The sequence below is a fragment of the Primulina huaijiensis genome, chromosome 15 (genome assembly GCF_012295235.1).
Source record: "Primulina huaijiensis isolate GDHJ02 chromosome 15, ASM1229523v2, whole genome shotgun sequence".
Taxonomy (NCBI): Eukaryota; Viridiplantae; Streptophyta; class Magnoliopsida; order Lamiales; family Gesneriaceae; genus Primulina; species Primulina huaijiensis.
In genome coordinates this window covers 20,453,288-20,473,295 of record NC_133320.1, presented here as the reverse complement: position 1 = coordinate 20,473,295, position 20,008 = coordinate 20,453,288, and the positions used below count along the sequence as shown (strand labels likewise).

The following is a 20,008-nucleotide window of genomic DNA, read 5'->3' as shown; positions in this document are numbered from 1 at the left end:
ATTCAATAATTACATTATTGAATGAAATAAACAAACATAATAAATCACTTTATTTTTGAAAATAACATTACAATACAACATAAAATAAAATAAGATCACTAATATTTAAGATACATAAACTGAAACAAGATAATAAACAATAAAATATTAAAAATCACACCACAATACAACTAAATAAATTAGGCTTACAAGCACATAAATTTTAAAACTCTGGTAAGGGATAGGGAGGCTCACTTCGCACTACGAGATGTACTAATCGATCATTTATGGGATTTATATAGTAATTCTATTAATTAAAATTTGGATATTTGTGTGTCATTTCTATTTTATATGCATCATTTTAATATTGATTGTATGTTAGTAATTTATGTTCAAATTATTTATATGTGTGATTGAAATTTTTTTCAAAGATTAATTAATTACATTCAATTAAGTATTAAGCTTAAGTATTTAAAATAATAATATTAAATACTAAAAAAATTTAACGTAATTCAAAAAAAATTATTTAATTAAATTTTTAATTCATGTATATTTATAATGAATTTCGATATATACATTATTTTAGATATTAATGATATTTTAATTATTGTGTTTAAAAATATTTTGTGAAATAAATTATTTGTTGTGAATAAAATAATAGAGAATATTATGAGAATATTCTTTTTGGTGTAGAGTTTAGAGTTGATGGGTTGGAGATGAGTTTTAGATTTAGTGTAAGAATTACACTATTTTAAAGTTAGTGTGACACTAAGATAGTGTAATGGGTTGGAGATGGCCTTAAGATTTGGTTTTTGTTACTTTATCAAAAATTACGACGGTAACTCGTACATCATAAATATCATATTTCGATTGTTATATCAAACATAGATAATTATTATATCTCAACAATTTTCTTCTCAATAATTGTTATTATTACAATCAATTAAAATTGAACGTATGATATTGACTTTAATACCAATTATAAGATCAGACGCTTACTCTTTTTTTTACTAAAAATTATATCTAATAATAATAATTCAACTCAAATCTTTAAATTATACCCCAGAACAAACAAAACATTTTAGAAACAATTATTGCATTCAGATCTTTTAAAAGTTTGCACGATGTGTTTTGTAAATCAATTATAAATTGAAACATTTTATATGTGTAATATGTATTTTAATAAAAAGAATATATAAATATCTTAAAATTTGAAGAGAAATTAATTAATATAATAGTTATAAAAGGACAAAGAGGCTGTAGGGACATGGGATGGGGAGTGGGGAGCTCATGGGGCTTCACGTGGGACTGATATAATAATGATATTGTGCACAAGCAGACATAGCTGGGGTGGTAGTCATCTGCGTTCACCATCTCGAGCTGCTTTGGCTCGGCTACGCGGTTAATCTTCACGTAGTCTTCCAAATATTTAGTATAATTACCTAATTTATTAATCTAATTAATCTAACTTTTTGATTACTGCTATTCAAAAAAAAAAAAAAAAAAAACTTTTTGATTAATGATGAAGAATATATTTGGCATCTCATTTTAAAATCGGGATTACGTCCTAAAAAAAAGACGACAAATCACTCTTTTAACCCTAAACACCACAAAAAAATATATCTTGTTAGCCACTGTTACTAAATTTTGTGACGGTTTATTTAAAAATTAACGACAATTTATTATAAACCGTCGTTAATTTAATGATCGTTTTGCCAATCGTCGTTAAAATAATGAACCGTCGCTATTGTAGATCGACTGACGGTTTTTCGTTAACTGACGAGCGACTTTTATAGTTAATCGTTGCTATTTAGCGACGATTTTGTCAATAACATTATTTTTTAACGTACCAAAAAATCCTTAAAACGACCAAATGTCACAATTGTAGCTAGTTAACTGGATGCATATTTCACAAACAAGTATATTTCATTTTCTTTAGGGGTGATCACTGAACAAATTACATTAGATTTGGGACTTAAAAGAGTTCCTCAAAATTTCAACCCCTACCCACGAGCTGAGGCAAGGCAACTCAGTTGTCCGCCGGCGGCAGCCGCTTCTCCACCGTACTAACCGAATTAGTATCGTACTCTACTCGAGATGGTCAGCTCTGGCCCCAGCAGTTCAAGTACATCACTTGGCGGAGCGACTCTTCCGACTGCTTCCTCCACATGTCCTCACCGCGAAACGCTACTGATTCGCAGTTGAGGATTCCAGAAAACGGTCTGATATCCGCCGCCTCTCCACCGACGTGAAAGAAATGCTTCTTGCCGTGGTTGAGGGTCTGGAGACCGGATTTCAACTTCTGACCCTGATCGGGTTGAGTATTCACAATAGCCACGCTTGCTGCCATCCACACTCTGTTCATGTAACTCATTTTCTTTGATATATATCTTCCTCTCAATGATATGATAATAACAATAATCTGCAAAATCTGGATTACGTCTTCTCCCGCGAGGTACGGTCTCCTCCTGTATTTATATGGGATTTGGGCTGGGGTTAGACGAAGCAACAGCAGCAGCGTTGTTCTCAGAAGTCACGACAAATTGACACGAGGAATGTTGAGTATCGAGTAATATGCATGCAACCAATGGAGATCCAACACAAATTTTCCCCGATAAGACAAAATAACATGTGTCGTTTAGTACTGTACCGTATATGGAGAATACAATATATATACAAAGAAAAAACACAGCTTCAAAAGAGTCAGAAAATCACGTGGGGCTGGTCTACGTGGTCACTTGACACGCACGTCGGAAGGGAAGGAAGAAGGATTCACACAATGCTTCACGTGAGTAGTTTTGTGAGTTCCAATTTGATTTGATCCCTGGGTTTTGAGCGATCCGCTGATTATCTTTTGGCTTTGCATAATCTATATAGATAACTCCAGTTGATGGTATTTTTCTTATGATGTTATGTCTACAAAGTATATGTCTAGACTTACTATTATAAATATTGCTATGTCATTTCGATTGCAGATTGACTATCACAATAAACATATATAGCCGACACATGTTTTTCTCATCCAATAATATCTTCTAATAATAGGCGCGACCATTCAACCTTTTTAGCACATTTTGCAAGGGCTATAAATTCAAATTTCATCTTAGATCTAGCTATTACGGTCTGTTTAGAAGATTTTCGTGCAATTGATGCACTTCTTAGAGTGAATACAAATCCAATAATATACTTCAAGTATTTTATATCATATATCCAGTTCGCATCACTGTATCCTTCGATTACAGCATAATATCTAGTATAGTGCAGTCCATAATAATGAGTATAACTCAAGTATCTTAGCAATCTCACAATTGCATTCCAGTGTTCAGTACTCGGATTACTTGTGAATCTACTTAGTTTGCCGACTTTAGGTGATGTCTGGTCTTGTACAACTTATTAAGTACATCATAATTTAATGATATAAGAGTATTCTAATTGAGACACACTCTCACTTTATTCATCAATAGATATTTACTCGTATCTATATGAGTTCTATCCAATGCAGAATCATTCTCGTTGAATTTCTCAAGAATTTTGTCCACATAATATTTCTAGCTTAGAAGAAACCTTTCCGAGGTTCAATGGATTTTAGTTCCAAAAATCATATGAGCTAATATGATGTCTTTCATATCAAATTTTGAGTTCAAAAACTTCTTAGTAGATTTAATCATCTTATCATTGCTCTCAATAATAAACATATAATCAACGTAAATACATTAAATAACATAGTGATTTTCAGCTGTATAAAAAGTTGTCACACTCATTGACATTAAATCCACTTTCTGTCACGACTTTATCGAATTTTTCATACCATTATTTTGGTTCTTGTTTTAAGTCATACAAAAACTTCACAGTTTACAAACCTTGTTTTCATGTCTAAGCGTAGAAAATCTTTCAGGTTGTTCCACGTAAATTTTATATTCTAAATCTCAATTTAGAAAATATGTTTTTACATCCATTTGGTGTACTTCAAGATTCCACATGACGACAATTGACAGTATCACGCTCTGACCCTACGGCCCTTCCTCCTTGCACCAGTCTCCCTTCCAGCCAACTAGGACCACCATGCGACCCCCTTAGGACCCATGGACACAGCCCTTAACCACGACCGAGCCGCCCCCTTCAAGGAACGTCAAGCCAAAAACCCTAGAACTTTAGAATCCCATATTTTCGTTCTTCCTTTTGCCCAATCCTTTCCAGCCTTTAAACATACACCTAAGGATCCTTAAACATGTGAAAAACATCCCTTCCCATAGCCCTACCATAGCAGCCCCTTTGTGCAACATAAGCAAGAGTTTTAAAAGATGAAAAATCTAGTTTTATCATGTTTATGCCATAAAAACAAAAATATACAAAGTGTATCATATTTTTCATACGATCATGTATCAAAACATATAATATGAAGTGAAAGATGAGTAAAAGAAGATTAAGGCGTTCCTTTGTGTTTATTACGCACGAATTGCGATGCGAGGGACGTCGACGATGGAAGGACCTTGCTGAAATCTCCTTCAAATTCACGTGATTTTCCTTCAAAAAAAAAAACACGTGTGTGTGTTGCTTGGCTGATGAAGAGTCCTATTGTGTGATGTGTGCGTGAGTTGTGTGTGTTTATGTGAGGGTTTATTAGCTTAAAGTTTGATATAAAACACATGGTACAAGCGTAAGTCCATTAACCTAGTATAATAGGCCCATTACATAATAATTAAAATATTTTGTTAAGGAAAGCTTGTGAAAATATTGACCGAGTTATCAAAAAGTCCATATTTTTCATCGAAAATTGATTACCGGTTTAAAATACGACTCGGCGCGTGAAAACATATCAAAATACCTCATTTTCGAAAATATCCATTAAAATATACCATATATTAAACAATTAAAATAATTATTTAATAAAAATATTTTCTCTTTTTCAGCCCCTGTCTCCTTTCCTCGATTGTGTATCGAATAACCTTTAAAACACAGTTTTATGTTTTCTAGTAGAAAAATACATTTTAAACATGTAAACATGCTCACTATATTTAATTCATGCAATTAAAAATAATTAAGCATTTTCTATTTTTCTTAGATTTGCATGTAGATTAAGTTACGTTATTGTATTTTGGACTTTATAAAATAATATGACTTTCAATGCTATTTGTTTGTTCTACTTTGATTTGGTATTGCACATGCTATTTCTCAAATGTATAAATACATGAAACCTTGTTATTCATTATGAATGATCGGCCTCCACTGGCAGAGTATATTTCACCAAATACTCATCCCTTACTCTATTTCACCAGATAAGAACGATGAAGGGTAAACGATGTTTTGAGGAAGGTGAATAAGATATTAAATTATGAGAACTTATTTTAGTTACGTCTGTTTTTCATTTTATTTAAGTTTTGAAACGCTTGTGTAGTTTTCGTTGTAAAGATAAGATTTTTTTGATTTAATTATGAAACAAACTGATTTGATTTATCATGAACTATGAAGTTTGTTGTTTGACGATTATGTGATCGTTGAACAATGTAGATCTACGCGCCTGGGTCACTATGCGTGACACCAAATCTCTTACTTGTTCGATATAAGTCTGTATTAGAACAAAAACACTTATGAAAAAAACAAACAAAAAAACGAAATACAAAAAGGTTATAGGTTTGTCATAAGTATGAAAAATATACTTGTTAAACGATGTATATCTTTGGGATGTGATTCCAAAAAACAGAAAAGATATAATTGATTTCATTAAGAATGAGAGTAAAAAGCCTTAGATGACCTCTTATTGACTCTTGAGATGCATTCTAGTGAATACGTGCATAATGAACATCTCCGTTAATGAAAATTATTCTAAGACGAGCGTCATAGTATTAGCCTCGAGAATCTGACTAAAAAAGACCATGTTTGTCAATTTATAAAAACAATTGGATGGGAAACATATCTTCGACTTATAGAATGCTTTGAAGCCGTTTTTGGACATAAAATCAGAGGAACTTTGTGTGCCATTGTTATTTTTACTATTTTTTGGTCTTCGGTTCACAACTGAAATCCGTATTTATTTTCATGAACATCATGTCACCCTTGTAGGATCTCTCATCTTTTTTTCTATTTTCGCACAAACATGTGTTATTTTCTGTTTCAACAATTGTTCATTTTGGAGGTAGTTAGGTTCTGGGTATTATTTCTACAACTTTAGCCGAAGGTGATATTACATATTTCATGGTTGATGAAAAATTGAAAGTTTCATTTATGTATGACTAATAATCAAAATGATTGAAAATTCTTATAATTTTATTGTATTACCAGGTGATTTCGGTACTTTAGAAGAAAATTTTGTATAGTTTCTACGCACAACCTAATATCCAAAAACACTTGTTGACTTGTTGAATGTCAATAATTATTATGAAATTTTGTTAAAATTTCTTGATAAAGCAGTAGAACATAATTTCATTTATGAAAATTCACGACAATGTTTATCTCTGATTCGACAGCCGATCAATTAATTAATGTTTTTCAAGCTTTTGTTCGTAAACCTGATATGATGATAACAAAGATCAATTGGTCATAATCTTACAGTAAAAAAAGAAAGATGGATAAATGATTCAACAATGAAGTCATGAGTTAGTTTGGGTTGTTTTAGTGTCTCGTCTTAAATAAAGCTCAATGTGCTATCTCTTTCATCATTTACTATTTATTTATTGTTATTTTGATATCAGGGAAAATACCATATTCAGGTTTGGCAGAGAATAAATTTAAGTTTGTTTTTTTAGAAAAAAAAATAAAAAAATAAAAACATTAAAAAAAATAGAAAAAGAGAGAGAATTGATTAATTATAATAAGTTAAGTATTTAGTTCAAGAGAATTTTCCTAATTTGATTACATAGCATCATGGATAAACAACTCAAAATTCAAAGAAGATTGAAAATAAGAATGATTATATTCTGAACAAAGAGATTTCCTAAATTTTGATTAATTTGGCTCGTTTTTTAAGTTTTTTTTCTGAGCGTTTATTTGTATTCCAACTCAATGAGAGAAATTATTCTACTCAAAATGTTTATTAATATGTGAAGATATAGATGTGAGACTCTCATTAGCAAATTCTTAGGTCCAAATATATTTAAATATATATAAGAATCTATGAATTAATTAGCTGAGATTATTTCAAAAGTTACCGTGATAGTGATTTTGATAAAACTGACGTGCATCAAATCTATTTTAAACATCTAAATAGTTTTTATTACATTTTTATTTAAATTAATAATTTTTTTGTTATTAATATTTAAATTGTTAGAGCTTGCAATAATATGATCAAGGGTTGAGAAACATAAAAATGTTTAGTTATTATATGTATTGTAAAATAATTATATATTTTAAGTTTAATACATATCTAATTTTATATGTTTTTAGTAATTTTTTATAAAAATATATGTTGTGTAATTGTAATTTTTTGTTGTTCTTACAGTTTCGATAAAGTAAGAATAACTTTGACTTCAAAAAAGAGATTTTTATGATTCTTGAACCTATAGAAGTTGATTTTAATATCTACAATTTTTGTGATAAGCATGATATAAAAATCTTCTCATAATTGAGATCAAATTAAACAACAATTAAAAATTATCTCAATAGAATTACATTTTTATCATGATTGAATATTTTGACCACTTGTCCTACAATACTTTGTAAAATAGGACAAAAATTTATCACAGAGCAGACAACTCAATTGTCTACCACTTTCGATTTTTGTGCAAGTTCAAAATCTGATGGAAGATTGTCAAATGTGATGATCAAGATGAAGTAAATGTTTGCGCTATTCATTAAGACTAATACAACAAAATATTATTTTATTTATTTTCGTCTCCCAAAATTTTCCTATGAATAGATATGTATTGTGATGTTTGGACGAGTGGGTCTCATGTGAGACCGTCTCACGGATCTTAATTTATGAGACGAGTCAACCCTACCCATATTCACAATAAAAAATAATACTCTTAGCATAAAAAGTAATATTTTTTCATGAATGACCCAAATAAGAGATCCGTCTCACAAATACGACCCGTGAGACCGTCTCACACAAGTTTTTGCCTGTTTGGACATCCCTCATTCTATGAACAAAAATTTGAGTTAATGATTTTCTCTTTTTATTTATTAACTTAAATAAAATTATAATATTAATTACATATTCAAAGTTTTTTTATGAATAGCCAAATTTCCAAAATCGAGATGAAAATGTGAAGCTCTTGATATTATAATAAAATTAATTAAATGACAATAATATATAATTTTTGTTATTTAATCTTTATTTATTGTTGATGTTATATTTGTTTTCTTTTATTTAAACATTATTATATCATACTTATAAGTGAGAGTTTTGATTTATTGTTGTGATATGTTGCATCAAATTTTTTGTATTATTTTAAATGTTAGCTTGGCTTTACCAGCCGATTAAAGTGAGAACCTTGATTTATTATATATGAATTATATCGTGATATTAAATTATTGGTACCATTTAAATGTTTAATTAGTTATACAAGCCGTTTAAAGTGAGAATCTTGATTTGATGTTTACAATTATATAAAACAATAAATACTTGATAACATTTATAAGTTTTGGTGTATATAATTGTAAGGCCCGAGATTTTATCATTTTAATCCGAGATTGTTTAATTTATGAAATTTGAATTGTTGAGTCATATTCCATGGTTTTACAACTTCATAGGATTGAAATTGAATTATAAAGAGTTGTGAGGACCAAATTACAAATAGTGAAGATTTCTGGGGCTAAAGTGCAATTAATGGTATTTGAGTGGGACACTTGTCTTCACCATGCACTTGGATATATATAATTCTTCATTCCTTTAGATTTCTCCAGCAGAAACCGAGAGCAAGGCATGAAAATTTCCTCAAGCTCCATTTTGTCTTAGAAATTTGGTTGTGCAAGATCCGGCCATCAGAATTTTGATCCGAACACAGTTCTGTGATTCTCTCGTTGACAGCTACTACATGACGTAAGTTTTATTGATTTATGATATGATTTGAAATTATGATTTTGGAGGAATTGTGATTTGATTATTGTTATGTGTTCTGGTGATATCAGTAATCGTATATTCGAAATCAGATCGAAAAACAGACAATAGATGGAATTGTTATGAATTTTCATATTATATGATTGAGAATATACAGATTTGCTATTGGACTTGTATTTGTTGATTGATTATGAGTTATGATATTGTATCTGTGATGTTGAGTTGACGGAGATATCGATATTGTGCTATTATGTCGTGGCAACATCAGTAGATTGATATTGATCAGATTGAGTATTGAATTGAGTGGAATATTGATATTGTTCTTCTCGATATGTCCTTTTAGATTGTTTTGACTGCCTTGAATTCAGAACTTCCATTTCTTCAGACCGAGACTACAAACAGAAAGGTATAAACCAATGTTAACCGGGAGATCGACTCGAGTTATATTTGACTTGAGTTTCCCTAAAAGCACATACTTATTTGCTATTGGTTTCAAATATTTGAATTCATTGCATTTATGCTTGTGCTATTGATTTATAGATAGAAAGCATGAGTTAGACGATTGATTTAAGACATAGAGTCTTTGGCAGAGGTGCCAGGTCACTGGACGTTTGGTTTATATCAATGTTGCTTAGAATGCAGATCAGCTTCTATTGTAAAGATTCGATATAGTGTACCAAAGTCTGAGAATAAGAACGTACCACTATCTAGCTGAGGAGAGTAGATGAGTTATTGCGTTCTTATTCAACCGGAATCCCTAGATTAGGCCAGATTGAGTCGAGTCAAAGAATAAAAATCCGAGTTTGATTTACTGAATTGTATCGATTATGTTTCATAGATTATGTTACATGTTTTATCGATTATGTTTAGATTATGATACATGCTTTTAATAAATGTGTAGAACCCGTAAATTAGACTACGTATAAGCCATGCATAATTCCAGTATTTAAATTTAAAATGATTTTATTTCATGAGTATTTAAATTCTTTTCTTTAAATTATTTATTTTAGGCTGTAGTTTTNGTGATTCCGGACTTTGATGTAGATTCAGTTTCAGCACTTGATGTATAGTTGTTGAACCCTAGTTTGAATGTATTTTGTACAAGACTTGTATTTTTATGTTGACATGTATATTAGACTGATTTCATTACGTTCCGCATGTGTATAAAATTTTTTGTTTTAGACCCAGTTTAATTAATTGATCCATTTATTCCCAAAAGAATGATTAAGAAGATGATTAGCGTCCGGGTCCCCACAATAATGTTACTATTAAATACATAATATATAATAAAATATAAATAAGGGTTAATTAATATTTTGGAACTATTTTATCAAGTTGATTTCCATTATGTTTATATGCTAACTTTATGAAAATATCAAGAATGTATAATCTAATCTCGACTATTTAATTTAATATTTGAACATATAATAATCATCAATTAATGTTTAAATAATTAAAATTTTTAAAAAAGATATTATAATAGACTTGTAATTTTTTTAACTTCGTTGTGGATACGATATTCTGATTCATCAAATTATACTACTTGTGGATAACCTATTATTGAGTGTGCAAAAATCAAATTGTAACATTGAGTACAAAACTCAACAAATGATGATTCATATTCACCTTCACAATCACTTTTTACCACCATAGTTTTCTTGTTTAGTTGATTTTCAACTTCAGTTTTGTTAAAGTACAAACTTATCTATGGCTCTATCTTTACTTTTAAGAAAATATATATTACAAAATAAAATTATGTGTAATCTTCCATAAAAGTAATAAAATATTAATTTTCACTACGTGTGTGCACTCATTTTAAATCACATACATATGAGTGAACAAAATCAAGAGGTTCTATATTTCTTTCAATAATTTGGAAGGATGATCTTTTTAGTTTTTCTTCAACACAAGTTTCACATTTAAGGTTTTTATCAATATGGAATGTAAGTATATTTTTCAAGTAATTAATCTTCGAATCATACCATAATTAACATGTTATAGTCTACCGTGTTATAAATTGGAAGATTTAATCAAATAAAGAGAAACATTCAATTTATTTATTTTCAGCTTAATAGCCATGGCATCGAGCTCAAATAAGCCATCACTAACAGCCATTTCCGAAAACATATTTTGAAAAAACAACTTTGTTTGACTCAAAAACAATACGAAAGACATGCTTATTCAAAAGTAAACTAGACACCAAATTCTTTCGAATTTACGACACATATAATACGTTGAGAGTCATTTTTTTTCTCGGAAGTCATTTTCAAAATAACATTCCTTTACGCATTGATATCAGAAATAGCAGAGTTTCTCATGTACAACTTTTGATCATTCTCATGTTCATCAAATTTTGCAAACATCTCTTATGCGATAGGCTCGTTCGGTAAGATGTCGGTAGAAAAATTCAATTTTCTAATTATCTGACCAAACAATTACTTCCTTCACCAACTCAAATTCCTTTTTAGATGCTGTTGTACGATTATTTTAAGGGATATAATTGAATATGCAAAGTTGTTAGATACAATATCTTTGGGAAGAGAACTTGAAGTATAACAATAATATTTGTTTTATCTCTGAAAATTCTATTGAAATAAAACTAACGAAAAAATATATATTTTTGTTAAATATAAGTACATGTATTTTCAAAAATACAAAATTTTTTGTTAAACGATTTTATAAGTCAATTTTGTGAGTTGAATGTTCCATTTTTACTCATAAAAATTATTATTTTTTATTATAAATATAAACATAATTGACTCGTTTCACAAATAAAAATACGAAACTTTCTCACACATTCCAGAAAATAAATCCAAAAATTCCGTATATTTTTTTTCCCGAAAACTCATTTAATTTTTCTGATTGCAAAAAAAAAAAAAAAAAAAAAAAAAAAACCAGAGGTACGTGTTAATACCACGCGTCGATTATTGGGTGACCCGAGAAATTTAAAAATAAAAAAAATTCTAAAAAATCCAACCCGGATAATCCTTCTCCAGTCCAAATGGAGAGCCAATCCCAACTCTGAAGTGATCTCGATTATCTCTGTAATGGCGGCTGTTACTTCTGTATCCATCACTGCTATCGCTCAATCATCCGACCGGAAATTCCTTGCTCTGTTGCCTTTGAATTTCGATGTTGTTAGGTTCCGCGGTATGGTGTCGTACGATTCATGCCGCTTTCGTGCTTCGAGTTCTCGAATGGTGGTTCATTGCATGTCCACTGCCACAGGCAGGTTTCAGCGTTTTTTTACCTTTTTAATTAAATTCTGTGCGGAATTTTGTTGGTTCTCTGAAGTTGCAGCAGTAGAGTGTGTGAAGCTGCTGAATGCTTCGTGATAGCGTAACAATTTTGATTTCTGAATTGGATCTAGAATTTGAAGACAGTTTCTTTTTTTCTGTAATTGATTTGTTCCTTTTGTTCTATCTTTTTACATAGAAATTGGATCGATTGAGTTGATACTTGTTTTTGTTTGTGCATAAATTAACAGTTGAGAAATGCTAATTTGTGGTTCTATTCTGATGACCAGATTACATTTTTAGTGATCTTGTTGTTGCCTCATATATTATACTCAAAATGCTGTAATTGCCTATTCTGTGCAAGTGTAATGTAATGCATCGAAGAGTAATCTATCATAGATTCTTCAACGTACTGATAATGATTTTACTGATTTATTGTTCTGATTTTCCTCATCGTTTTCCTGAAAACTGTGTTTTGATGAATTTCTGATTCGGTTTAGGTCCGTTTTAGAGTGGCGTCTGAAATTTTATCTGGAAATTCTTTGGTTTCAGATGTGCCTCCTGTGTCAGAGACAAAGCTAAATTTCTTGAAGGCTTATAAAAGACCAATTCCAAGTGTATACAACACTGTACTACAAGAGCTGATTGTTCAGCAGCATTTGATGAGATACAAGAAGTCATACCGGTATGATCCGGTGTTTGCACTTGGCTTTGTGACCGTGTATGATCAACTCATGGATGGTTACCCAAGCGATGAGGATCGGGATGCCATTTTCAAAGCTTACATAGAAGCTCTAAAGGAGGATCCTGCCCAATACAGGCACGTGGAAAACATTTCGCAGTTCATTTTCTATTACCATTTTTGTGTTAGTTTGGTTGGTTTGTCACTGATGTAACTTAGTTCAAAACAGATAAGTATTTGTCAAAGTTAATGGGTCATTTCGATTTTGATTGTACATTTATGTGTCTACAACTACGAGGCGTCTTCTGTGCCACTCATTTGATATTGGAAAATACTGAATATTAAACCTTCCATTTATCAAAACTTATGTGTGTGTGTGTGTTTTTTTTTATATATATAGAAAAAACTTGTTGCTATCTTTGTGTCGGACTTCTCTCGGATTTCAAGTGGCTAATGTATTTTCTTTTAGTATTTTTTATACCACAGGGCTGATGCTGTGAAGTTAGAAGAATGGGCTCGTGCTCAATCTTCTAGTACTTTAGTTGATTTTGGATCAAGAGAAGGAGAGGTTGAAGGCTATTTGAAAGATATTGCAGAAAGATCCGGGAACACAGGAAGTTTCAGCTACAGCCGCTTCTTTGCAGTTGGTCTCTTCCGTTTGCTTGAGTTAGCAAATGCCACTGAACCAACCGTATTAGAAAAGGTAATACTCGTTCCCTATTTTTAGCAGTGTGGTCCTAGATATACTTCCGTATAGTGCGCATAAAGTAACTTTCTGAAGGGAACATTTAGCTTTGAGAGGAGGTTTCAGTTCATGGATGTGTTTGATAAGCTCGTTAAACATCTCCATATTGGTTGAGTGTGCCGAGTCTAGAAAAAACCATAACAGGCAGTGCCGTATTTTTAAATGCAAAACCTCAAGCTTATATTTTGTTTGCGAAATTGATTTTATAATAGAGGTAATCTCTTGAGAAGTCTACTTTCGGTCAGGAAACACAAAAAAGATTTTACTTTCTGTCTTGGGTCTATTTCCCCTACTGTCCAACAGCTTTATTCCTTCATACTTTGGAGTCTTTCAATAGGCAACTCAAACTGGAACATGGAAGAACTTTAGATGGGGATGCATCGAAACTATCCTCATTTCGTTGGCTTGCTTCAGTTTTGGTGGATAGTCTAGAAGAACAGGCAATTGATGCCTTCTCATTGTTTTAGTTTCCCAATTCGTAATAGTCAAAGTGTCACCTTGTTTGTCATCACATCTCTTTTCTCAACCAAAATCAAGACGGGCTGAGATGGCTGGGCCAATACCACGAGTGAATCGATAGAAATCACCAAATCAATTTATTAAAAAACCAAAACCAAGAGTTGAAAATTAATGGCTAATCTTTTTCTGTATTCATTGTACATAAATTGCCGTGCAAGTAAGGAAATATGAATGTTGCCACAGGCCAATATTATCACATTAAAGAGAGAAATAATACAAATGAGTATTTGCATTCTATGGAAGTTTATATATATGTATTTTTTATGCTTGACAGCTTTGTGTCGCTCTAAACGTGAATAAGAAAAGTGTTGATCGGGATCTTGATGTCTATCGCAATTTGCTTACCAAACTGGTTCAAGCAAAAGAACTGTTAAAAGAATATGTCGACAGGTAAAAGATTCTCCTCTCCAAATGTCTTCAGGCTGCTCGTTTCTAGTTCGCTTTTTATGATTTTCCTGTTGGAGGTTGTACCTGTAGCCATAAATTTGCTTGTCAGTGGCACAAGCTTAATAAGCTTTCTCCTCTCAAATTAGTACGTCCTTTATATAACGTCCTCCACTGATATGTGATAATCAGGGAGAAAAAGAAAATCGAAGCAAGGGCGGCAGAATCTCAGAAAGCAAACGAGGCTGTCAAAAATTTTTCAGGGGAGTACCAATCCGCTGACCGGTAAATAGCAAGCTTCTGTTACATTCAAACGATCGTCGAGAACAATGACATGGATCAACCTTAAGACAAGCGTTTTATTTTCCAAAGTTCAAGTAGATGTTAGAATAGAGGCCACATCAGGTAAGAAGAGTTCGGAATCTGGAGGTTTTACGTACATCCTGATGGTATTTATCGACTACTAGCATCTATAGCCTTGTATTTTCTTTTTGTGTGTACAATGTAATTTAATGTTAATACATCTCACTAGAGTCACAGATTTGATTCTATGCTTATAATCTGTTTGAATTCTAGTAATTGTTTCACCATTTTTTCCCATCACTCAACATTATAATCTTCTCGAAAACTGTTTTGAATGCCATTCATCATCAAAAGGAATTTCAGTATACTTCGTTGCACTGAATGTCATTTAGATTAAGCTAAGATCTCTATATATCAAGGACTATACATGAAATTGCTTTCAATGCCTAGCATCAGACCCAGAAAGTAGACACTTATTTACCAAAAATGAAAAATAGAAGTTTAAAAATTATGAAGGGAGTAATGGTTCCTGCTGGTTCTTCTCAGCTACTGCTGGTGCCTGCCGAAGCATGGGGTTACAAAAATGCCTTCTACGTCCTGCTGTTTGAATAATCACATCGGCCTTCCATGTTCTTCTGTATAGTCTGAAGGATGTTTAGACAGGTAGAATTAGTATCACTGAAGTATGTTAACATGTCAAGCAACTTGAAAGAGGCATGCATCTTCTTTCACTACACTTGTATACACATGCAACTTATATCCAAGCACATTGTTGTTAACCTACCCCTGGTATTTCACTTACTTCAACTATGTGCGTTAGAACACGGAATAGCTGGGAGAGTTTTTGCAAGGTAAGCATATGGTATCTTTTGGCCATCTTCTGCCATGCATTTGATCATTACCACTAGCTTTCCAGTTTGAAGATCACTAGGATAAAATCAGTAAGTGAAAAGTACATATTGCCCTAAGGCACAAATACCGCCATGAGTCAGGACTATACCAAAGTACAAATGGATAAAATAAAGGAGAAATTACATTTTCTTTTGAGAGGTTACTTTCATCATTGTTCAACAAAGTACAATCAACAAATATAGGACAATCCCCTAAACTGGGTGAATAACCAGACAAAACATATGTAACAAAAGGAGTGGACATTTTGTGCTTCAACCACCACCGAAAATATTATCAATTAAAGAGTTCAGAACAACTTACAGAGCAGTCAAAAAAGTATTTGGTTGGGCTATTTCCTGCACCTTACAATGAGAGGTGGCTGCATCAAATGGCCTACACGACGCATCAGGAATATTTTCCCTCTAATCTCCTCATTAAATGATTAAGAGTGTGCCTCATTTCACTAGTAGTCAGCACATGAACAACATCCATCCCTATAATGATGAAAACGGTGGACATCGCCTAGATATATTTAGCAGCAGAATGACAGTCACTACAAATTCTTAAGTTTTTAATCACGCGAATTGGTGTCCCTGGAGGTGTTTTCATGAGTTCATATGATATAGCCAACTTCTCACTATGGTAACTGAGATAATCCTCTTTTTGTTCCTCTTCCACATCGTTCAACTCAGAAGCTGTATCTGGAATATAGCCCAGAGATTTAATTTCTGTCAACAGTTTATTAACCTTTTCACGAATCTTAACGGATTCCGCGTGTCTATTGTCATCTGAAACAAATATATGTGTGTCATTCATTATTTCTATCCAGCTCAGTCCAGGCTCTTTCTTTATCTTCCTTTCTCTCGTTAACTTTCGTTCTACCACCACTTTATCCCATCTCCTTGCTTTAGCATGCAGATCTGACATCAAGATATATGTTCACACATCACTGGGATTCATTTGCAGCACGATTTCTGTAACTCTTTTTCCCAAACCATAACGCCTGTGAACACGCCATGCATTAAGAAGCCCCTTCATGTACCCTGCCTAAGGAGGAGCAAGCAGATAGCACCCCAGCAAGAGTTACATAATTCGGTCGTTGTTTTGCAGCTAACATCTGCTGAAACACAGTCAAGGCCTCCTCGCCAAGTCCGTGGTTGGAGCAACCGGAAATCATTAAATTCCAAGATATGACATCCGGAAACAAGATATGTCTGAAAGCATTTTTGGCATCTTCAATTAGGCCACACCTTGAATTCACGTAACTCACAGCATTTCCCACGTTAGTGTAGTAAAATTCATCCCTATCTTCTCAACACGTGTGTGTGATAATTTACCGTATCCAACAGCAGACAAACCAGCACGAGTTCAAAAGCACGACAAATGTGTATTCATTTGGAACAACATCCTCAAGGTCTGTTTGAGAAAGCTGTTCAGTCCTTCTTCAAAGCATTCAATCTGCATATAAGCTGATAATAGTGAAGTCCAGGTAACCACATTTTTAGTTTGCAAGCTTTCAAAAACTTTCCTCATGGAAGATATTTCACCACATTTTCCATGCATATCTATGGTGTCACTACCAACAAATAAATCACAATCCACGCCAATCTTCGATACTGCATTGTGAATCTGTCTGCCCAAATTTAAATCCTTGACAAGAGTACAGAATCTAAAGACATTAACAAATGCTAAAATGTCCCACTCTTTGATCTCACAATCACACATCATCATGCCCAGAACATCTGATGCTTCCCTCAAAAACCCTTGATCCAAGAGACCACTTAAAAGAGAATTATAGGTACAAATATCCGATCCACGAGCTGAATCCAAAACCTGCATAGCCTCTTTCACACCCGACCACGTTGAATACAACAATACAAGTGCATTCTTTACATATTGGTGCATCATCAATCCAGATCGCATAGCATAGCCATGACATTGCTGACCATCATCAAGCAACCCACATTTAGAACAACACGAAATAACAGTTGCTAGAATAAACTTATTTGGGTCCAGTTTATCCTCTTTGACCATGTTTCTAAACATCCTTAAAACCTCTTCTTCAGAACCATGGTGCAAATACCCAGCCATTAAACTATCCCATGAAACGATATTCCTTTTCCGCATTTTATCAAATGGTTTGTATGCATTAATTATTTCACCACACTTTGAGTAAAGATTGATCAAAGAGTTCCTCTCGATTACACGGTCTCTTGATATATGGAATGCTTTTACCAAGTTTGAGGTTTTTACCATCTAATGAAGCTTTTAAGAGCCTTCTTACGTCCTTGAGGTTTAACATGGCCAGATTCCGTGAAAGGAAGATTCAAATTTTCACATCGCCAAGTCGCAACATAAACATAATGATATTCACAAATCAAAATAAAAATGGCATCACACATGGCCTTCGATACACCTTCAAGAAATTGAGCTTTTTCTCCAACTCAGCAAGCACACCTGAAAGGAATGAATTTCCAAAAAGAAGTTTAGAAGCCAAACCAGAGGTTGAATGATTAATGAATCAATTAAAACAGATAATTTCCAGAAAAAAGTTGAGAACCACATAAATGGATCAGCGTGTTTAAGAACCGATCATTTGATGAACCAATGCCATCTTCTGCATATTCTATCACACTTGAACAAAGGATATGATAACATTCGAAGCATAAGATAACAAAGCAGACAAGTCTAACATTGATGCATAAGATACAAGGTAACAATTCATTAGTAAAAGTGCAATCCAGTCCTCTGAATTGAGCCACAAATTTGCATTTGGAAATCAAATTGTAATTTGCTATCTATGAATGGGTAATTAACAACATCAATGCACGAGAACTTTATCCACAAAGAAAAGGCACTGCCAACTCGATCAACCCAAATTCTACGTGAAGAAAGATTAACAAATAAAAAATAAGTCAGCAAATTGATTTAAAAAAAAAAAAAAAAAAAACACATCCTTTAATCTTCTACACCCAAGTGAACGTCGTCTTCGCAAAGCTACAAGTTTTGTCTAATATACATTTTGACTTGACATTTAAAGTCTTCCAATTTTCATATCATTTTTTCTGAACCATCACGAAACATTGACAACTTCACTTTCTTGAGCAGAAATGCTAGCAAAACAACACCAAGTTTTTAAGAAAGAAAAGAAAGGATCAAACTTGCCTCTGCTAGTGGACATGCAGTAAACCACCATACGAGAAGTCGAGCTCGAAGCACGAAAATTGCACCAACAGCATCGAAATTCAATGCCGAAATATTATGGAATTTCGGGTCGGATAGTTGAGCGATTGCTTTGATTGACACTGATGTAACGACCGCCATAACAAAGAAAATCGGAATTTTCTTACGAATCAATTTCATATAATTTCTGTAAAATTCTGGGATTTAGAGTAGAAGGTTGTTCGCCATTAGTAATTCTCATTAGAGAATANTCATTAATCATGAGAGTTTTTTAATCAAATAATTTTTTTTTTAAATACAATGATATTAGTATTTTTTAATGAGAAATACTAAATTTTAGTAGGAATATTGAATTATAATTAAATTATTAAAAAGTAAAAAATTAAAAATTGTTGAAAAATTATTTAAAAATGTGAAAAATATTTGTGTTGAAAATGTGAATGTTGAATGTTGAAAATTAGGTAAAATTAGGTGTTGAATATTGAAAATTAGTGTGTGATGATGTACGTAATGATGTATTTTATTTTTGGATTATTTGTAAAAATTTTCTATAAATAGATCTCTCATTTGTGAAGAAAATCACAATTGAGTTGAGAGAAAAATATTATAAAGTGTGTAGTGTGATAATTTTAACAGTTTGAGATTTTTACTTTTTACCGTAAATTTTTACTTTTTCACAACACGTTATCAGCACGAAGCTCTAAAAGTCCTCCATATTTTTCCAAGCTCCGAACAGAAGAAAAATGTAACAAAAGTAATAATATTTATTTTACTGTTATTTATTTATTGTTTATATATTTAATATATAATATAATGTTATTATTAGAAATAATAAAAATAATTTTTTCAAAAACTTGTTATAAATCCTGGGAGGATGTTAAGACGACATCCCACACTCCCGGTAAGGGATACAACAAGTATAAAAGCCTATAAGGTTTTTAAACAAAATAACTTATGACACCTAATTATAATAATGTGATATGATATACATAATTATTTAAATATGACTAATATTATATACACCATATTATTACCATAAAATTATACAAATACATATATTTATTTTCTTATACACCAACGGTAATAAACGG

The 20,008-nt window shown here is 32.1% G+C and overlaps 2 protein-coding genes and 1 pseudogene across 2 annotated transcripts; 1 reads left to right on the top strand and 2 right to left on the bottom strand.

Moving 5' to 3' along the window:
• Window positions 1-2,080: 2,080 nt before the first annotated feature.
• On the bottom strand, window positions 2,081-2,353 carry LOC140959393 (uncharacterized). The gene has a single exon (XM_073417240.1). It carries the CDS (start codon window positions 2,351-2,353, stop codon window positions 2,081-2,083), a length of 273 nt encoding a protein of 90 aa, XP_073273341.1.
• A 9,587-nt stretch (window positions 2,354-11,940) lies between these two features.
• On the top strand, window positions 11,941-15,115 carry LOC140959158 (protein THYLAKOID FORMATION1, chloroplastic-like). Its single transcript, XM_073416953.1, has 5 exons — window positions 11,941-12,202; window positions 12,763-13,030; window positions 13,379-13,595; window positions 14,431-14,546; window positions 14,733-15,115. The coding sequence occupies exons 1-5, from the start codon at window positions 12,022-12,024 to the stop codon at window positions 14,827-14,829; spliced, it is 879 nt and encodes a 292-aa protein (XP_073273054.1). The 5' UTR covers window positions 11,941-12,021; the 3' UTR covers window positions 14,830-15,115.
• Window positions 15,116-15,297: 182 nt separating this feature from the next.
• On the bottom strand, window positions 15,298-18,761 carry LOC140959157 (pentatricopeptide repeat-containing protein At5g39680-like; annotated as a pseudogene).
• Window positions 18,762-20,008: the final 1,247 nt, after the last annotated feature.